We start from the raw sequence: 14,402 nt of genomic DNA on the forward strand, positions 1-14,402 counted from the left end.
TGTCAACCTGCATTGGCAGTGGTAGTTTCCACAATGGGAGTCTTCCAGTCCCATGTACGTATAACTCCCTCCCAAAAAAAAGAAAAATGCTGCAGAAACAAAATACAAAATAACCTCTTTCTTGATTGAAGTTCTTTCTTCTGGATGGTTTTTTGGTTTTTCAAACACTGCATACACACATGCAATAAAATAGGATTCAACTGTAGAAGCAAGAGAGACCCCCAAAGTCATGTCATTCGACCTTCTCTTTTTGGTAGATGAGAAGACTGAGTGTACTGACTGAGGAAACAGTCTGGCAGAGCTGAGGTTCAAGCCCAGGACTTGGGATTCCAAAACATGTTTTCTGCTCTTTCTCTGCTCTCCTTCCCCCACTCCCCCCACTGATTGTAAAGCAAGAAGGGAGATTCTAAATGACATGACATTTCCACATCCCCAGTCTCACCAGCTACACCCCTGGGGCCATAGACTAAGAGGTCAGAGAGACCTTCAGATCCCACCCTCTCATTTTACACATGAGGAATCCAAGACCCAATGGCAAAGGTAATAAGCTACAAAGGTGGAATTTGAACTCAGGTCCTTGGAGTCTAAATCCAACATTCTTTTAACTGTGCCATGAAAGAGAATCCAGAAGATCCACACAGAAGAAATGGAGAAGGTAGAAGGTGGGGTCAGGGGAAAATGTCCTGCGGCTCAGTGAAAATCTTCACACGATGGAAATCCGCTTAGCTCACGAGAGTTGGAGGACAGGAAGCATGAAGATTCTATTTTATTTTAATCTCAGTGCAAAACATTTACTGGTATTGGCCCCACCTCTTTGCATTGGTCAACTGCCTTGGGGAGAGATATGGATCAAAAGCCCCAAATTACAGAGCATAAACCTCTTCATTCACTTTTTTTATGGGGCTCCTTATTCAAATTCTTTGTTAGCTTCCCAGTGAAAAGTAAGCTCCTTTGTTTTTCAAACTAAGCCAAGGCAGGTTCCTAGGGTTAATAGCTGATTTGAATAAAATACAAGAGAGGGCTGAGGTCTACTTTTACTAGGCCATAACCATATTACTCAAAAGTGAGAGATCAGTAGGGCCTCTATCTTACCCCAAGGAATATTAGAAATCTGCTATATCAACCTCTTTATATAACATTAAAACTATTTCAATGCCTTGATTTAAAAAAAAAAATAATAAGGGACATTTGACTGAGATTTAGCTTTTGACAGTAATATTCATGTAAATCCACAGATAGAACAGATCAGTAGCAATTTAATCTATTATACAATCCTGGAAGATGACCCAATTCTTACATTAAACATTACTTGGAACTTGTTAAGTGGCTCTCTTTGTAAGCCCTTGCAGGGATGGGGAACCTGTGGCCTTGAGGTCACATGTGGCCACCTAGGTGCTCAAGTGCCACCCTTTGACTAAATCAAACTTCACAGAATAAATCCCCTTGATAAAAGGATTTGTTCTGGAAAACTTGGATTCAGTCAAAAAGCCACACTCAGGGACTTAGAAGGCCACATGTGGCCTCGAGGCTGCAGGTTCTCCATCCCTGACTAGGTCATCTGGAAAGCCAGCTTATGTTAATGTCCCCAAAGGAAGCCTTTAGTCTCTTCCTAGAGAAATCATTTTTAGCTTGTGAAGGACAACGAACTCCTGTATCTGAAGGGCAACATTTCATGGTTTTCCTCAATAGTATAGGTAGCAAAAATAACAATAATGGCATTTGCACAATACTGTTCTAACAAGTATCGGTGTTATAGCTTAATGTGTTATCAGGACTGACTTTTGGGGGTGAGGACTGAAAGCCAGCTGTCCCAAACTCACTGTGCTTTTCCCTGAAGATGGGAGAAATCTTGCTCCCAAATGTAAGCCTGTGGAGGGTAAATTGTTTTAGAGCAAGAAACAGGGAAATTACATTCCTTCCAATCATAACAGTATTTCTAGACTAGAGCATTCCACATTTGAAAATCACTTTAAAACCATTTTATTACTTAGTAACTATGTCAAGAACCTCATTCCTATGATATTGAGGTAAATGGTATAAGCCTGAGAGCTCAAGAGAGCAAAGAAAAAGGAAATTTGGCCGTGATCTCTTAGAAAACAAAGGCTGACATTGCAACCTTCATGTACTTTGGAGGCCAGTGGAATTCATGGCTGGAGGAGCTCACAGAGCTAAATCTTGCCCCCTAGATACTTAAAAGGAATTGAGTAAGGTGAAGGCCAATAAAAACATTCTCAGGTAGAGCCTAATCAGATCTCCTCAAGTGCCAGGAAGGAACAGGCCTTCCCTCTGTGCTCTGTCCAGCACATACAACATTTCACAACCAAAAAGGTGAATGACGAAGACGATTGAAACTTTCCTCTGAAGTATCAAGATCTGGGCAGAAGATAAGATACTGATTGGCCTCCCTTTTACTAGCAGTATCTGATGTCCAAATACCCCATGCTGGTGACACAAACACAAGGACTTAATGGCTAAACTCTTGAAGACATTTTCTGGAAATGTGGTTCACATTCTTCAGTCCTTCTTCCTACTTTCTGCTTCTTGACCCTAAGAAAGCACCCCCAAGCCCTGGAATGTTGCTTGAAATGAGAAGAAAGAAAGAAGGAAATATGTATTTATGAATTGTCTGGTACTGGGCTAAGTACTTTATAAATATTATCTTAGTTTGTCCTTAAAACAACCCTGGGAGACAGGTGTCATTATTATCCCTATTTTACAGTACAGGAAACTGAGCCAGACAGAGGTCAAGTGACCTGCCCAGAATCACATAGCTCATAAGAAAATGTCTGAGGCCACATCTGAATTTAGGTCTTTCTGACTCCAGACCCAGTACTCTATCCACTGCACCACCTAGCTGCTCCTTTAAAGGGAATATGTAAGAGCTGATATTAAAAAGATGGATCCAATTGCCTTAGTACCTTTGATATCAACTTCATATCTTTTCTGTACATAAATATAGTAGTGAGATAATCTATGACACTGTTCACATCAGCTGTTCTAATCACTAAACTACTCTATGGTTTCCAAAGGATTGCGGCAGTTCCTTGAGAGTAGTGTTTGTCTTTTATCTTTCATTGTATCCCCAGAGCTTAGCAAAGTGTTTGGCATACAAGGGGATCTTAATAAATGCTTAAGGGCTGACTGATAAAAGTGAGTATTTCATCAAATTCTATACCTCAAAACACGTTAAGAGACTGAACTAATGGTGGTAAAGCATGACTTCTCTTCCAGCCAAAGATTGGGTGAGCTTTACAAGAACAAACTCTCTTTGAGTCAGGGGACCCGATTTCTCAAAAATGGAATGAATGGTTGGGTAAGTTGGGATATGGTTTTTATTATAATTCATTAACCATCCTTTTCCCAGCTTCATCTTTTATGCTGTTTTGTCAATGTACCTGAGCACCACTACACTGGCTTCTCATGCACTTGTCCATTTCTCCTAATACTTAACATGAGCCTCCTCTACCCCATCTCCTGCCTTATCCAAGTTACACCTGCTCTGGACACTTCCACTACCATGTTAATTTTCCATAGCTAACAGAAGAGCATTTTTTTCTTTCTCCATTCTTATCCATTATGTAGCATATTTGAACAAGAAATGATATTACAAAAACATTATGGTCAATGTATATATGGTAAAACAAAAAAAAGGCCAAATTTCTTGTTTTGGTTTGGTTTTCTACTTGTGGTGGGGGCTTAGGCTCTAATGCCTTCCTTATCTCTTTTTCAAATCTAAACTAAACAAAATTCTACCCTGATGCCACCCACATTCCACTTTATTTATAGCACTCTATAAAAGTAGACTCATTTTTAAAAGGAACATAGAATAATATTAGGTAATTTTCTGGGGGAAAGGGGAAATCAGTTGAAGACCTACTAACAAAAATTATTTTAATGGTAATGGTAAAGGTATGGTTAGTGACAGCACAGCCAGCTAGGTGGTGCAGTGGATAGAGTGCCAGGCCTTGGGTCAGCTAGACTAATTTTTGTGAGTTCAAATCCAGCTTCAGATACCAACTAGCTGTGTGGCCCTGGTCAAGTCACTTAATCCTGTTTGCCTCAGTTTTCCCATCCATGAAATGAGCTGCAGAAGGAAATAGTAAACCACTCCAGTATCTCCACCAAGAAAATCCCAAATGGGATCAAGAAGGACTCAGTCACCACTGGACAACATGGTTAGTGAAAGGAAGTGGTGGTCACAGATAATCGTTTTATGACAGGATTATTTGACTGGTAGATTGGGAGAAGGGTCACGATGAAGAGTTTACTTAAATTTGAGCAAGATGGATAAGTGAACCTAAGGAGTGGTAATTCATAGTTTAATGTCAAATTGTAATGAGGTCTATAGGCAAGTACCCAATGGATCTGTTTTAGCCCTGAGCTAGTAAACACTGATACTAATAATGTGGATAAAGGTTTCTTTATCCCTGTGGAGAGGGCACAAATTAGTGAAGGATAACTGACACATTGAGCAACGTTGGGTATAAATCTAGTATGTTAAATGTTGATAGAGACAATGAAAAATTTCATACTTGAGTCTAAAAATATCAACTTTGCAACTTTTCTTGGGCCAGTGTCAATAGATCTAAGAAGAGATATGCAGATTTTTAATTGACTTTGAGCCCAATATGAATCAACACAAGGTAACAAAGCAATGGGGGGGTGGGGGAAGTGATAAGATCACTGCCTCTGTTAATAAAGGCATGGTACAGGTGTCTCCAACATCTTGGTGTATATGACTTTAAATTGCACTAAGACTTTTGGGACACCATATATCTATGTATATATGTAAATATACACATGTGTATAGATATATATGTGTGTATGTGTATATGTATATATCCCTAGGAAAGAAGAGTATCACTTACTCTGCTCTGATCAGAGTATATCGTTCAGTTTGAGGCATAGAATTTTAGGGAAAATACTGATAAGCTGGAGAACACTCAGAGAAGGCCAATCAGGAGTTGAGAAGCCTTGACATCACCCCCTAGAAGGAATGGGGCTGAAGGAACAAGGGACATTTAGTCTGGAGAACAGAAGCATTTGGAGCAGGATGATAGGGGCTCTCAAGTGTGTAGAGACCTAATGTGGAACCTCACTCTAGTTGGCTCCAAGGGACAGAAGGAGAAACCACGAGCACAAAATGGCAAAGGGGCAAGTTTCCACCTGATGCCAGGAGAAAAGTACACAAAAGAGACATGGGCTGTGTTGGGAGGCAGCCTCCCTCTCTCTCAACGGCTTCAACCAAAGCCTCCCAAAGGACACCTTGTCAGGGAGGCCATGGTGACAGGAGACTGTTGTTCATGTACAGCCACAGTGGATGGTCTCTTTGGTCCTTTCCAATTTGATCATTCTGTCATATCATCTTTGTTTTCTAAGAATCATCCATCCAGTTTTTAGCACAAAGATGTCTAAGAACTAACAATTCCACTAAACCACCCTAATAATAATTGGCATTTCCATAACTAGAGTTTTCAGGTTCACAATGCTCTTTATGAATAGTGTTCCATTTGATCCTCACAACAACCCTGGAAGGTAGGTTCTATTTTACCCCTATTTTACAGATAAGAAAATTGAGGCAGACAGATTTGCCCAGGGTCACACAGCTGATAAGTTTCTAAGGCTAAATTTGAATTCAGATTTTCCTGACTTCTGGTCCAGAGCTCCATAAAGCATATTTTAAGCACAGTTCTCTTCATACTCTGTCACTTCCAAATTGGCTCGGTCTTCTGAATTGTTCACATGTTCCACCTGGGGTCTATTGCCACCAATCCTACCTTTTCAACCAAGAGAAACATAAGGCTCAAGCAAGCAATCGCTGTGGTGCATGCAGTCTGCAGGAGCCAGAGCTGAAATATTTCCAGTGTGACTATACATGTGCCTGGTGGAGGGGCCAAGGGGCAAGGCAAAGGGAAGCTGCCTTATTAGATGTCCATGAAAGAGAGAGAAAGGGACAGAGTCAAAGGAAGAGAAAGAAAAGACAGAAAGAGATGGAACAGAAATGAATGAGAAAAGTTATAGAAGAAAAAGCAACTAGTCCCTGAATTACCATTATCAGGGTTGGAAAACATCCTACTTGCACTGGAGACGGTCTTCCCAATGTCAGCCAGTGATCGGAGATTGGATTTCTTAGTTTGATGCCGATGCTTCCGGAGCAGAGTATAGGTCACCTTATCCTTCAGGTCAGCTTTCAACAGGCCTGTCTCAATCTGATTATCAACAATCATCTCTGTTACAAGAACAAAAAATAAAATTTGTCAGAAAAAATAAATTACATTTATGCTACTGAATCTCAATTAGACCCTCAGTCCATTAAGAAAGACCTTTTACTCTTTCCTAATTGGATATTTATTTCAATCCCCACAGCATCTATTCCAAAACCTTCTCTTCTCTTCTCAAACCTTCTATGTACCCTCTGTCTCCCCTGAATCTCAGCTAAGAAGCTAGTCTCCCACTTTCCCAAGAAAATAGAGGCTCTTGGATAAAAGCTCCCTCTTCTTGCCTTCTAAGCATATCATGATCCCTTGACATCACCCCTCTTTCTCTCCTCCTTTACATGAGATGTCCTTCTCCTTGCTGAGACCAATCAAGGACATATGCCCTTGAACCTGTCCCCTCTCTTCTGCTACAGCAAATGTCCCAATATTCATCCCCTTTCTCTTTCTCATTTTCAATGACCTCCCTTTCTATTGATTTCATTCTTTCTTCACTATACTCCACCATCCTTACTAGTTACCATCCTATATCTCTTCTTTTTCTCAGCTAGACTTGTACAAAAAGACATCTGTGATCATCGCCTCTAATTATCTTCTCACTGTCTTCCAAACCCTCTGCAATCTAGTTTCTAGCCTACTCATTCAGGTGAAACTGCTCTTCCCAAAGTCCCTGGCAATCTCTTCATCACCAGATCTAATGATCTTTTCTCAATTTTCATCCTTTTTTGCTTTTCTGTAGTATTTGTTAACCACCTTCTCCTCCTGGATACTCTCCTATCTAGTTTGTAAAACTGTTCTTTCTTGATCCTATTCCTACCTACCTGACTACTCCCCAGTCCCCTTTGCTGGACAAATCAATTCATCAAGGAATATTTATAAAGCACCATCTAGGTGCCATGTGCTACGCTAAGCATGGAAATAAAAGGAGAAAAATTAAAGTCTTTGATTCAAGGAGCATATATCCTCTAAGAGGAGACAAGTCATGCATATGTTAAGTATATATAGGATATAACAAAGCACACACAAGGTAACCTTAAAAAGGAAAACACTAGAAAGATTTATACCATTCCCCATGACTTTGGAGTTTAACCCAAGGATCTGTTGATGATTTCATGAGCTTAAATAACTTTTCAAGGAAAATGGTTCCAGTATCTATATCTAGCACTAGTCCATCTCCTGAGCTGCAATCTTGAATCATGAACTGCCTACTAGATATTTCAAAATGAATGTCACAAAGACATCTCAACTTCACTATGTCCCAAACCATTAGTAATTCTTTTCCTCCTCCTTAATCGATTCTCTTCCCCACTCCCTAGAGCAGCCATTCCAAATCTCTTCACTCCTGAAACCTTCTATACCATGCTATCCCCTAACCTTGTCAGCTAGATCTAACTTCATCATTTACTATGAAAATAGAAGGTATTTGCTATAAGCCTCCTCCATTTCCCTTATCTTCCTCTCATAATCCCTTAAAATCATCTCCCAATCCCTCCTTTATCTCAGGCTTTGATGAATTTTCTCCTTGCCAAGACCAGTCTCTTCAATCTACCCTTTTCCTTCTTCTCTAGAAGATTACACTAACTACCCTCCCCATTCTTTCTCTAATCTTCAATCTCTCCTTGTATACTCAATCCTTCTCCGCTGCCAACAAACATTCCTTCATCTTTAAAAAAAAAATCCCTGCAAGCTATTGTCTTGTGTTTCTCATTCCTTCCTCCTCCAAATTCCTGGAAGAAGCTGTCTAAACTCATTTCATTCATTTCCTCTCCTCCCATTCTTTTCTAAACCCTCTACAGTCTGCTTCCAATCTCATCACTTATTGAAAACTGTTCTCTCCAAAGTTTCCAATGATCTCTTAATTGCTATGTCTTGAGGACTTTTCTCGATCCTCATTGTTCTTGACCTGTTTTTTAGCATTTGACCCTCAAGTCCTGAATAATCCCATCTCTCTGTATTTCCATAACATTGCTACTCCCTTATTCCTTTCATCTATTGACACATTTTTTCATGTTTATTGGTATGTGTCTAAGTTGCTCCTTCCAAAGAATCTAGGTTCCTTAAGGCTAGTCCTGTTTCACTTCTTTCTTGATATCCTCAGTGCCTAGCGTGGCACACAGAGGAGACTCAAGAATTATTATTAATTGATTCTTTGATCGATGGATTTCCAAAAGTCACACACAGCTGTGTAACAACTGGGATGCCACAGATCTGAAAGTGACAGAGTTGGAATTTCAGTCCAAGTACTTGTCATAGTGTGTGTATGTGTGTGTGTGTGTGTGTATGTGTGTGTTCATCCTTCGTTGCTGAAGAAGACCACGGCATCAGAGAAACAATGACATGACTTGCACTTGACTTTGTTTTGAGTGAGGGAGGGCTGTGCAGGTCACTAGCTGCACTTCTCTTCCACAGCCATCTGAATTCAGTGACCAGATATTCATCAGGAAGACTGGAGATGACCCAGGATGAGGCAATTGGGGTTAAGTGACTTGCCCAAGGTCATACAACTAGTGACTGTCTAGTGTCTGAGGTAAGATTTGCACTCAGGTCCTCCTGACTCCTGCACTGGAGCTCTACCCACTGCACCATAGTGCTATAAAGCAGACACCTGTTTAAGTGTATATTGAACTGAATGACTCCCAGCTTGCCTACAACTCAGATTCTTCTGAGTCTACAGAAAACACTGATTTCTAGACAGCAGAATTGGGTCATAGGATCATTTATTTAGAGCTGGAAGGGACCATAGGGGTCATGTCGTCCAACCCCTTCCCTTCAGTTTTACAAATGAGGAAGATGAAGTTAAATAACTTGCCAAAGGTCAAAGAGGTAGAAATAAGCAGAACCAGAATTCAAATCCAGGTCCTCTCACTAGAAACTCAACGTTCTTTCCACTACATCAGGTTGTCTGTCCATCTCATTTTTCTCTGTCCCTTTCTGTCTATTTTCCCTTCCCTGTTCTGTTTCATTCTCTTCCCTTCCCTCTCCTCTCCTCTCCTTCCCCTTCTTCCTCCTTCTTCTTCCTCTTCTTTTCCCTCCCTTTCCTTTCCTTTTCTTTTCAAAACTGGATCTCTCTGTTACCTCTAGGCTACAGGGGCAGTGGCTACTCACATGCCCAAGCCCACAGTTTGGACCTGTTTTGATTTCAACCTGTGTCAGTTTACCCTTCTTAGACAACCTGATGTGCCCTGCCCCACCTCCAGCAGGTACTCATCTTAATTGTGTCAGATACCCAATCAGCGTGGACCCCCAATCAGCTTTACCCCTACAGCAGCTCAGAACTTCCCAATTTAAAATGATCTACCAGCCTCAGCCTCTCCCATTAGCAGAAATTAAAGGCACGACACCACATTAGGACTTCACTTCCTATCTTTTTCAAATTTATATATTTGGGAAAACTTCATATGGTTTATGAGACCTGCATCTTGAAGTAAGCAGCAATACATGTGATATGCTCCCCTGACCCCAACCTCCCTGTATATAGTTAATATAAAAATCTAAGCACAGTTGGGAATCCACTATTATTTTCTTTTCAAGGAGAAATTACCTTATGAAAGGTAGGGGTAAACTAAATTCAGATAAATATGATATTTCTCATCACCCATATATTTAACCACCACCCCCAAAAAATTAGTAAAATCAGAGTCTCAACTAAAAACCTATGTCTTATATCTTTGGAAAATAGTAGCTATATCTTCAAACTGACCTCAAATGAAAGGTTATTAAGACATTGGCTTACAAAAAGTAAGGCAAAAGAAATTAAGTTAATTTCCATCACTTATTCTCTGGATGACTAACCCTAATAATAGAAGATATCTACTCAGCTTGTACAGTTTATAGAACACCTTCCACACAGCAACCCAGGTCAGTGGGGAGGAGAAGGTAGTACAAAAGTTATTATCCCCTTTTTACGAAAGAGAACATTGAGCTCAGGGGAGGGAAAGCTACTTGTCCATTGTCACATGTGAGCGGCTTTTGGATTCAAAAGGGCTTCTGCGTACAGAACATAAACCAGTATATCGCTGGGGAATGATAATTAGGCATTTTTTTGAACAATCTGTGAGAAGTAACACCAGCTGGCAAATATGTTGTACATTTCGCTTGCCATGTCCCGCAACTCCCCCCTTTTGTTTTTCTTTAAAGCACGGAGAGCTAGAGCGTTTTATACTACTTTTAAAGCAAATATACAACCCACTCTCCATTCTTCTCTCCATCCCTGTCTTTTCTGCCTGCTGGGATGTCAGCGGTTATCAAAGGCAATTCCAAGCAAAAAAGTGGTGGGTGGAATATGGATGAGGGGGGAAATCAAGCTCTTTATTTATGTTTGCCTTTATTGCTTCTTATTTATCTAATCCATTTACATAAAATTTGAGGTATACTGTATTTGAGGCTCAATCATGCAGAATTCGCCACACACCCCTGTGGGGTTGGTCAATATTATGACGCCTCCTCCCCAATTACTTGAATAATTCAGGATAAATTCTCTCTCAACAGATGAATTGCCTCCTACTCGACTGGGAAGATTATGGCTACTGGCGAGCTCTCTCATCCACCCTCCATTGTCACTCAAAGTCTCTAAGACTATACTCATCTACATCTCCTGCAGAGCCAGGGCACCAATCAAGGTCTCCTGACTGACTCAGTGTTCCTACCATTACCCTATCTTATGACCTGACCCAAGAAAAGCCAGTACCATTGTAAACAATATGAAAAGATGGTTTCTATGAATCTATTTCTAGTCATCTCTGATATTAAAAAAGAACCCTCACTAGATTCTACCATTCGCAGTAACTATTCTAATATATCAATTATCTCCTCTCCTAAGTTAAAATCATTGAAAAAGGAATCAGTGCCTCTGTTTCCCATCTTCTCACTCTCTTATAGACTTTCTTCCATCCTTAAAACCCTCAACATTGCTTCCAACCTCAACAGTCAACTGAAATAGTTCTCTTCCAAGTTACCATTAGCCTTAACTGCCAGAACTGACGATCTCAGTTCTCATATATCTTGATCCCTCTGAAGCTTTTGAAACTGTTGACCACCTTCTCATCCTGGATACTCAATCCTCTCTGTAACACTGCTCTCTCCCTCTCCCTCTCCCTCTCCCTCCCCCCCCTCTCTTCCTCCTTCCCTCCTTCTATAAACTCTTTAATCAAACATAAATCCCTCTGGCATTTAAACCTGGCCCCTCACTATCTTTCTACTCTTGACAAACATCACACCTATCCATGCATTCCATAGTCCAGTCATACTAGCTTACTTACTGTTCTTCACACACAACAAACACTACATCTCCAATGTCCAGACTTTTACAGGGACTGTCTCCCATGACTGGAATGCTCTCCTTTCTCATCTCTGTCTCTTACCTGACTTCCTTCAAAATTTGCACAAACACCTCCCTCTGGTGGAGGCTTTTCCCAGTCCCATCCCCCAGCTACTACTGCCTAGCTCTCTAGGGTTAATTTCCATCTACTTTATATGTATCTATATACCAATAAATGGAAATGTAGTCTCCTCCATTAGAATATATGCTCCTTGAACTGTCTATATGGCCAGCACTTGGCACATATTAGATGCTTAATATAAATGCTTGGTGATTGGTCAATTCCCTAAATTTGCTAAGATCACTCCTCTGAAGAACAGTTGAAACTCACTTTGTTCTTAGAAAGAAAGAAAAAACACTATTATTAGTTTATGATACTGAAAAAAACAGCATAGAAAAAAATAAATCTCAGCTTATCATAGGCTAGGACCAATCATGGCAGGGAGCAAGTCCAGGCTTAACTCCAAACATACAACTGTGCTACAGTGGGATCAGGAGCAGTATAGGCCAACAGGACTTGGAGAGCAAAGACAGATAAAATTGCCTTCCCAGTGCTTGCCCTAGACTGAGAACAGATTGAGAACATGTTCCACAACAGAACTCTGGATTCCTAAGTAGAATGGTGAAGAGTGCTACTGGTGTTCATTCTTCTTCCCCTCAGCCATCACAGGGGATTCCTGTTTAGACACAGTTTCCATGATGGGAATGTTGAGGTCCCTCTAACTCAGACGCTGTGTTTCTACATTAGTAAGTCAGTCTATCCAAACATATCTAGGCAAATCTTCATAGTAGTTCTCTCTACTAGCTTACTCATTCGCCCTCCTTTCTTAAAGAGGTCAATATTCCATTAGTCTTCTTCACTCCATACCTACACTTATGCTATGGCACTTCGACATAAGGTTTATGGTCCCTCAAACACTCTGGCATCACAGAGTTCATGAAACTGACTCTCATGACTGAGACTTTGGCTTTCCCTTGGTCACACACAGGAATGGTCAAACTATGGATCTTACCATAAGCAAATATGTAAAATGAATTATGTTCCCTCATACCCATAACATCCACACCAGTCTCAGAAGCTAGTAGGTAGTTGTCCTTGCTAAGGTGAATCCCTAAACTTGTGCCCTCAATGATATCCCTTTCTCTCTCCTCTAAGACTTTGCTCCATCCATGGTTTACTCTCCCTTTCATCTTCAAGTCTCCTCCTCTCTACTGACAAATATATTCAGGTTTGTCCTATTCTTAAAATAAAACAAAATTCTTTCTTTGACCCTGCTACCCCCTCAAGCTTTCCTCCCATCTCTTTCTTCTCTTTCCATATAATTAAAACTCCCTCTCTGTGTAGGTTAGTGATTGCCTCAGTTGCCCACCACACGTAGGAATGGTTCCAGCCATGCTTTACTTTACTTCCCCACTATATCAACACACAATACTGCACCTTGCCCACCTCCCCTGCTACTAGTGACTTTCCAGTTCTAGAACCACAATCACATCGACTCTGATGTTGTTCCTGGAAAAGAAGTGCCCATCTTCTTCCCCATGCCTCTGCTAACCATCTCTGTAGCTTTCCAAACCAAAATACTCCTCCTTGGACACCTCTCCTCCATATGTGCCTGTCTTCCTCTTCTGGAGTATAAGGATTTTGAGGGCAGGGGATATCTTCACACTTATATTTGTAGTCTCAGGGCTTAGCAGAGTGTAAGTGCTTAATCATATCATAAGTGCCTAATTAATGCTTTTTTTTTAGTCATTTGTAACCATAATAATAGTTAAAATTTATGCAGCACTTTGTGCCATAAATGTGCATATATGTACATACATACATATATGTACGTATATATGAAATCTTGATTGATCCTTACAATAACTCTATAAATTAGATGATATTATCCCTATTTTACAGATGAAGGAACTGAGACTGAGATAAAGTGACTCTGTCACCTAAGTGACCAGTCATACAATGAGTGTTTAAGGCAGAATTTGAACTTGGAACTTCTTAACTCCAAATCTAAGGCTGTGTCTCTCCCACCTATAGCCTATATTCACTGCTTCATGACCACTCACACTTTTAGATCCTTCCAGTCTGACTTCTGGCTCCATTAAAATTCCTCTTTTAAGAGTCACTAATGACCTATCAGTTTCCAAATCTAATGGCCTTTTTCCCAGTCCCCATTTCCATTGATCTTTTTGCAACATTTGACTACATCTTGTTTATCAGTATTCCTTTACCTTCCTTTGCCCTGCTTCCTACTGGTTTTTTGTGTATCTGTCTCCCTTCTTGGCCATCTCTTTTGCTGGACTTGGTTCTAATACTGACTCTCAAATACTCCTCTTTTTTCCTTCATTCTCTCCATTGGTGATCTCATCCAATCCCACTGCATCAATTATCATCTTATGCACAGATTCCTAAACTGGTATCTCCATCCCAGCATCTGGCCAGAATTCTCTCTACTAACTTGCTAGATATCTTTGTCTGAATGTCTGATTGGCCCTTGCAATTCAGGTGTCCAAAATTGAACTTCTTATATTTCTCCAAAATAAAATCTGCACTTCTTGCCAATTTCCCCATTTTCATTTTTATTATTCTCCCAATTGTCCAGGTTCAAAACCAATTAAATTCAGTCTTTATACCCTTTGCAATTTTCAGTTCTGAAAAAGTGGGATTTTTAAAGGATTGTTTCTTTTACTATCAGTTTCATTTCCTAAAAACAGTTCTGTCTCTTCAGATAGTCTCCTCTCCCCATTCTATATATTCCATTCATTTCTGACATGCTACTTCAATCAATCAACCTTGGTCATCAGTGTTATCAGTGTCAACCTATGCTGGCCCTGGTTGGCACTGGGACTGCAGGATAGATATATCAGTGGGT

General features: G+C 40.4%; 1 protein-coding gene across 4 annotated transcripts in view; it reads right to left on the reverse strand.

Moving 5' to 3' along the window:
• The window catches only part of SLC4A4 (solute carrier family 4 member 4), a 387,105-nt gene that overhangs the window by 190,330 nt on the left and 182,373 nt on the right, over positions 1–14,402 (reverse strand). For 2 of the 4 annotated variants that reach the window (XM_072624425.1, XM_072624426.1), the window contains exon 6: positions 6,077–6,229. In XM_072624425.1, coding sequence (XP_072480526.1) covers positions 6,077–6,229 — 153 coding nt within the window. Of the gene's footprint in view, positions 1–6,049; positions 6,230–14,402 lie in introns of all 4 variants that reach the window. The other 2 variants (XM_072624427.1, XM_072624424.1) reach the window with 1 other exon arrangement.

This window comes from Notamacropus eugenii, chromosome 7 (genome assembly GCF_028372415.1).
Source record: "Notamacropus eugenii isolate mMacEug1 chromosome 7, mMacEug1.pri_v2, whole genome shotgun sequence".
Classification (NCBI taxonomy): Eukaryota; Metazoa; Chordata; class Mammalia; order Diprotodontia; family Macropodidae; genus Notamacropus; species Notamacropus eugenii.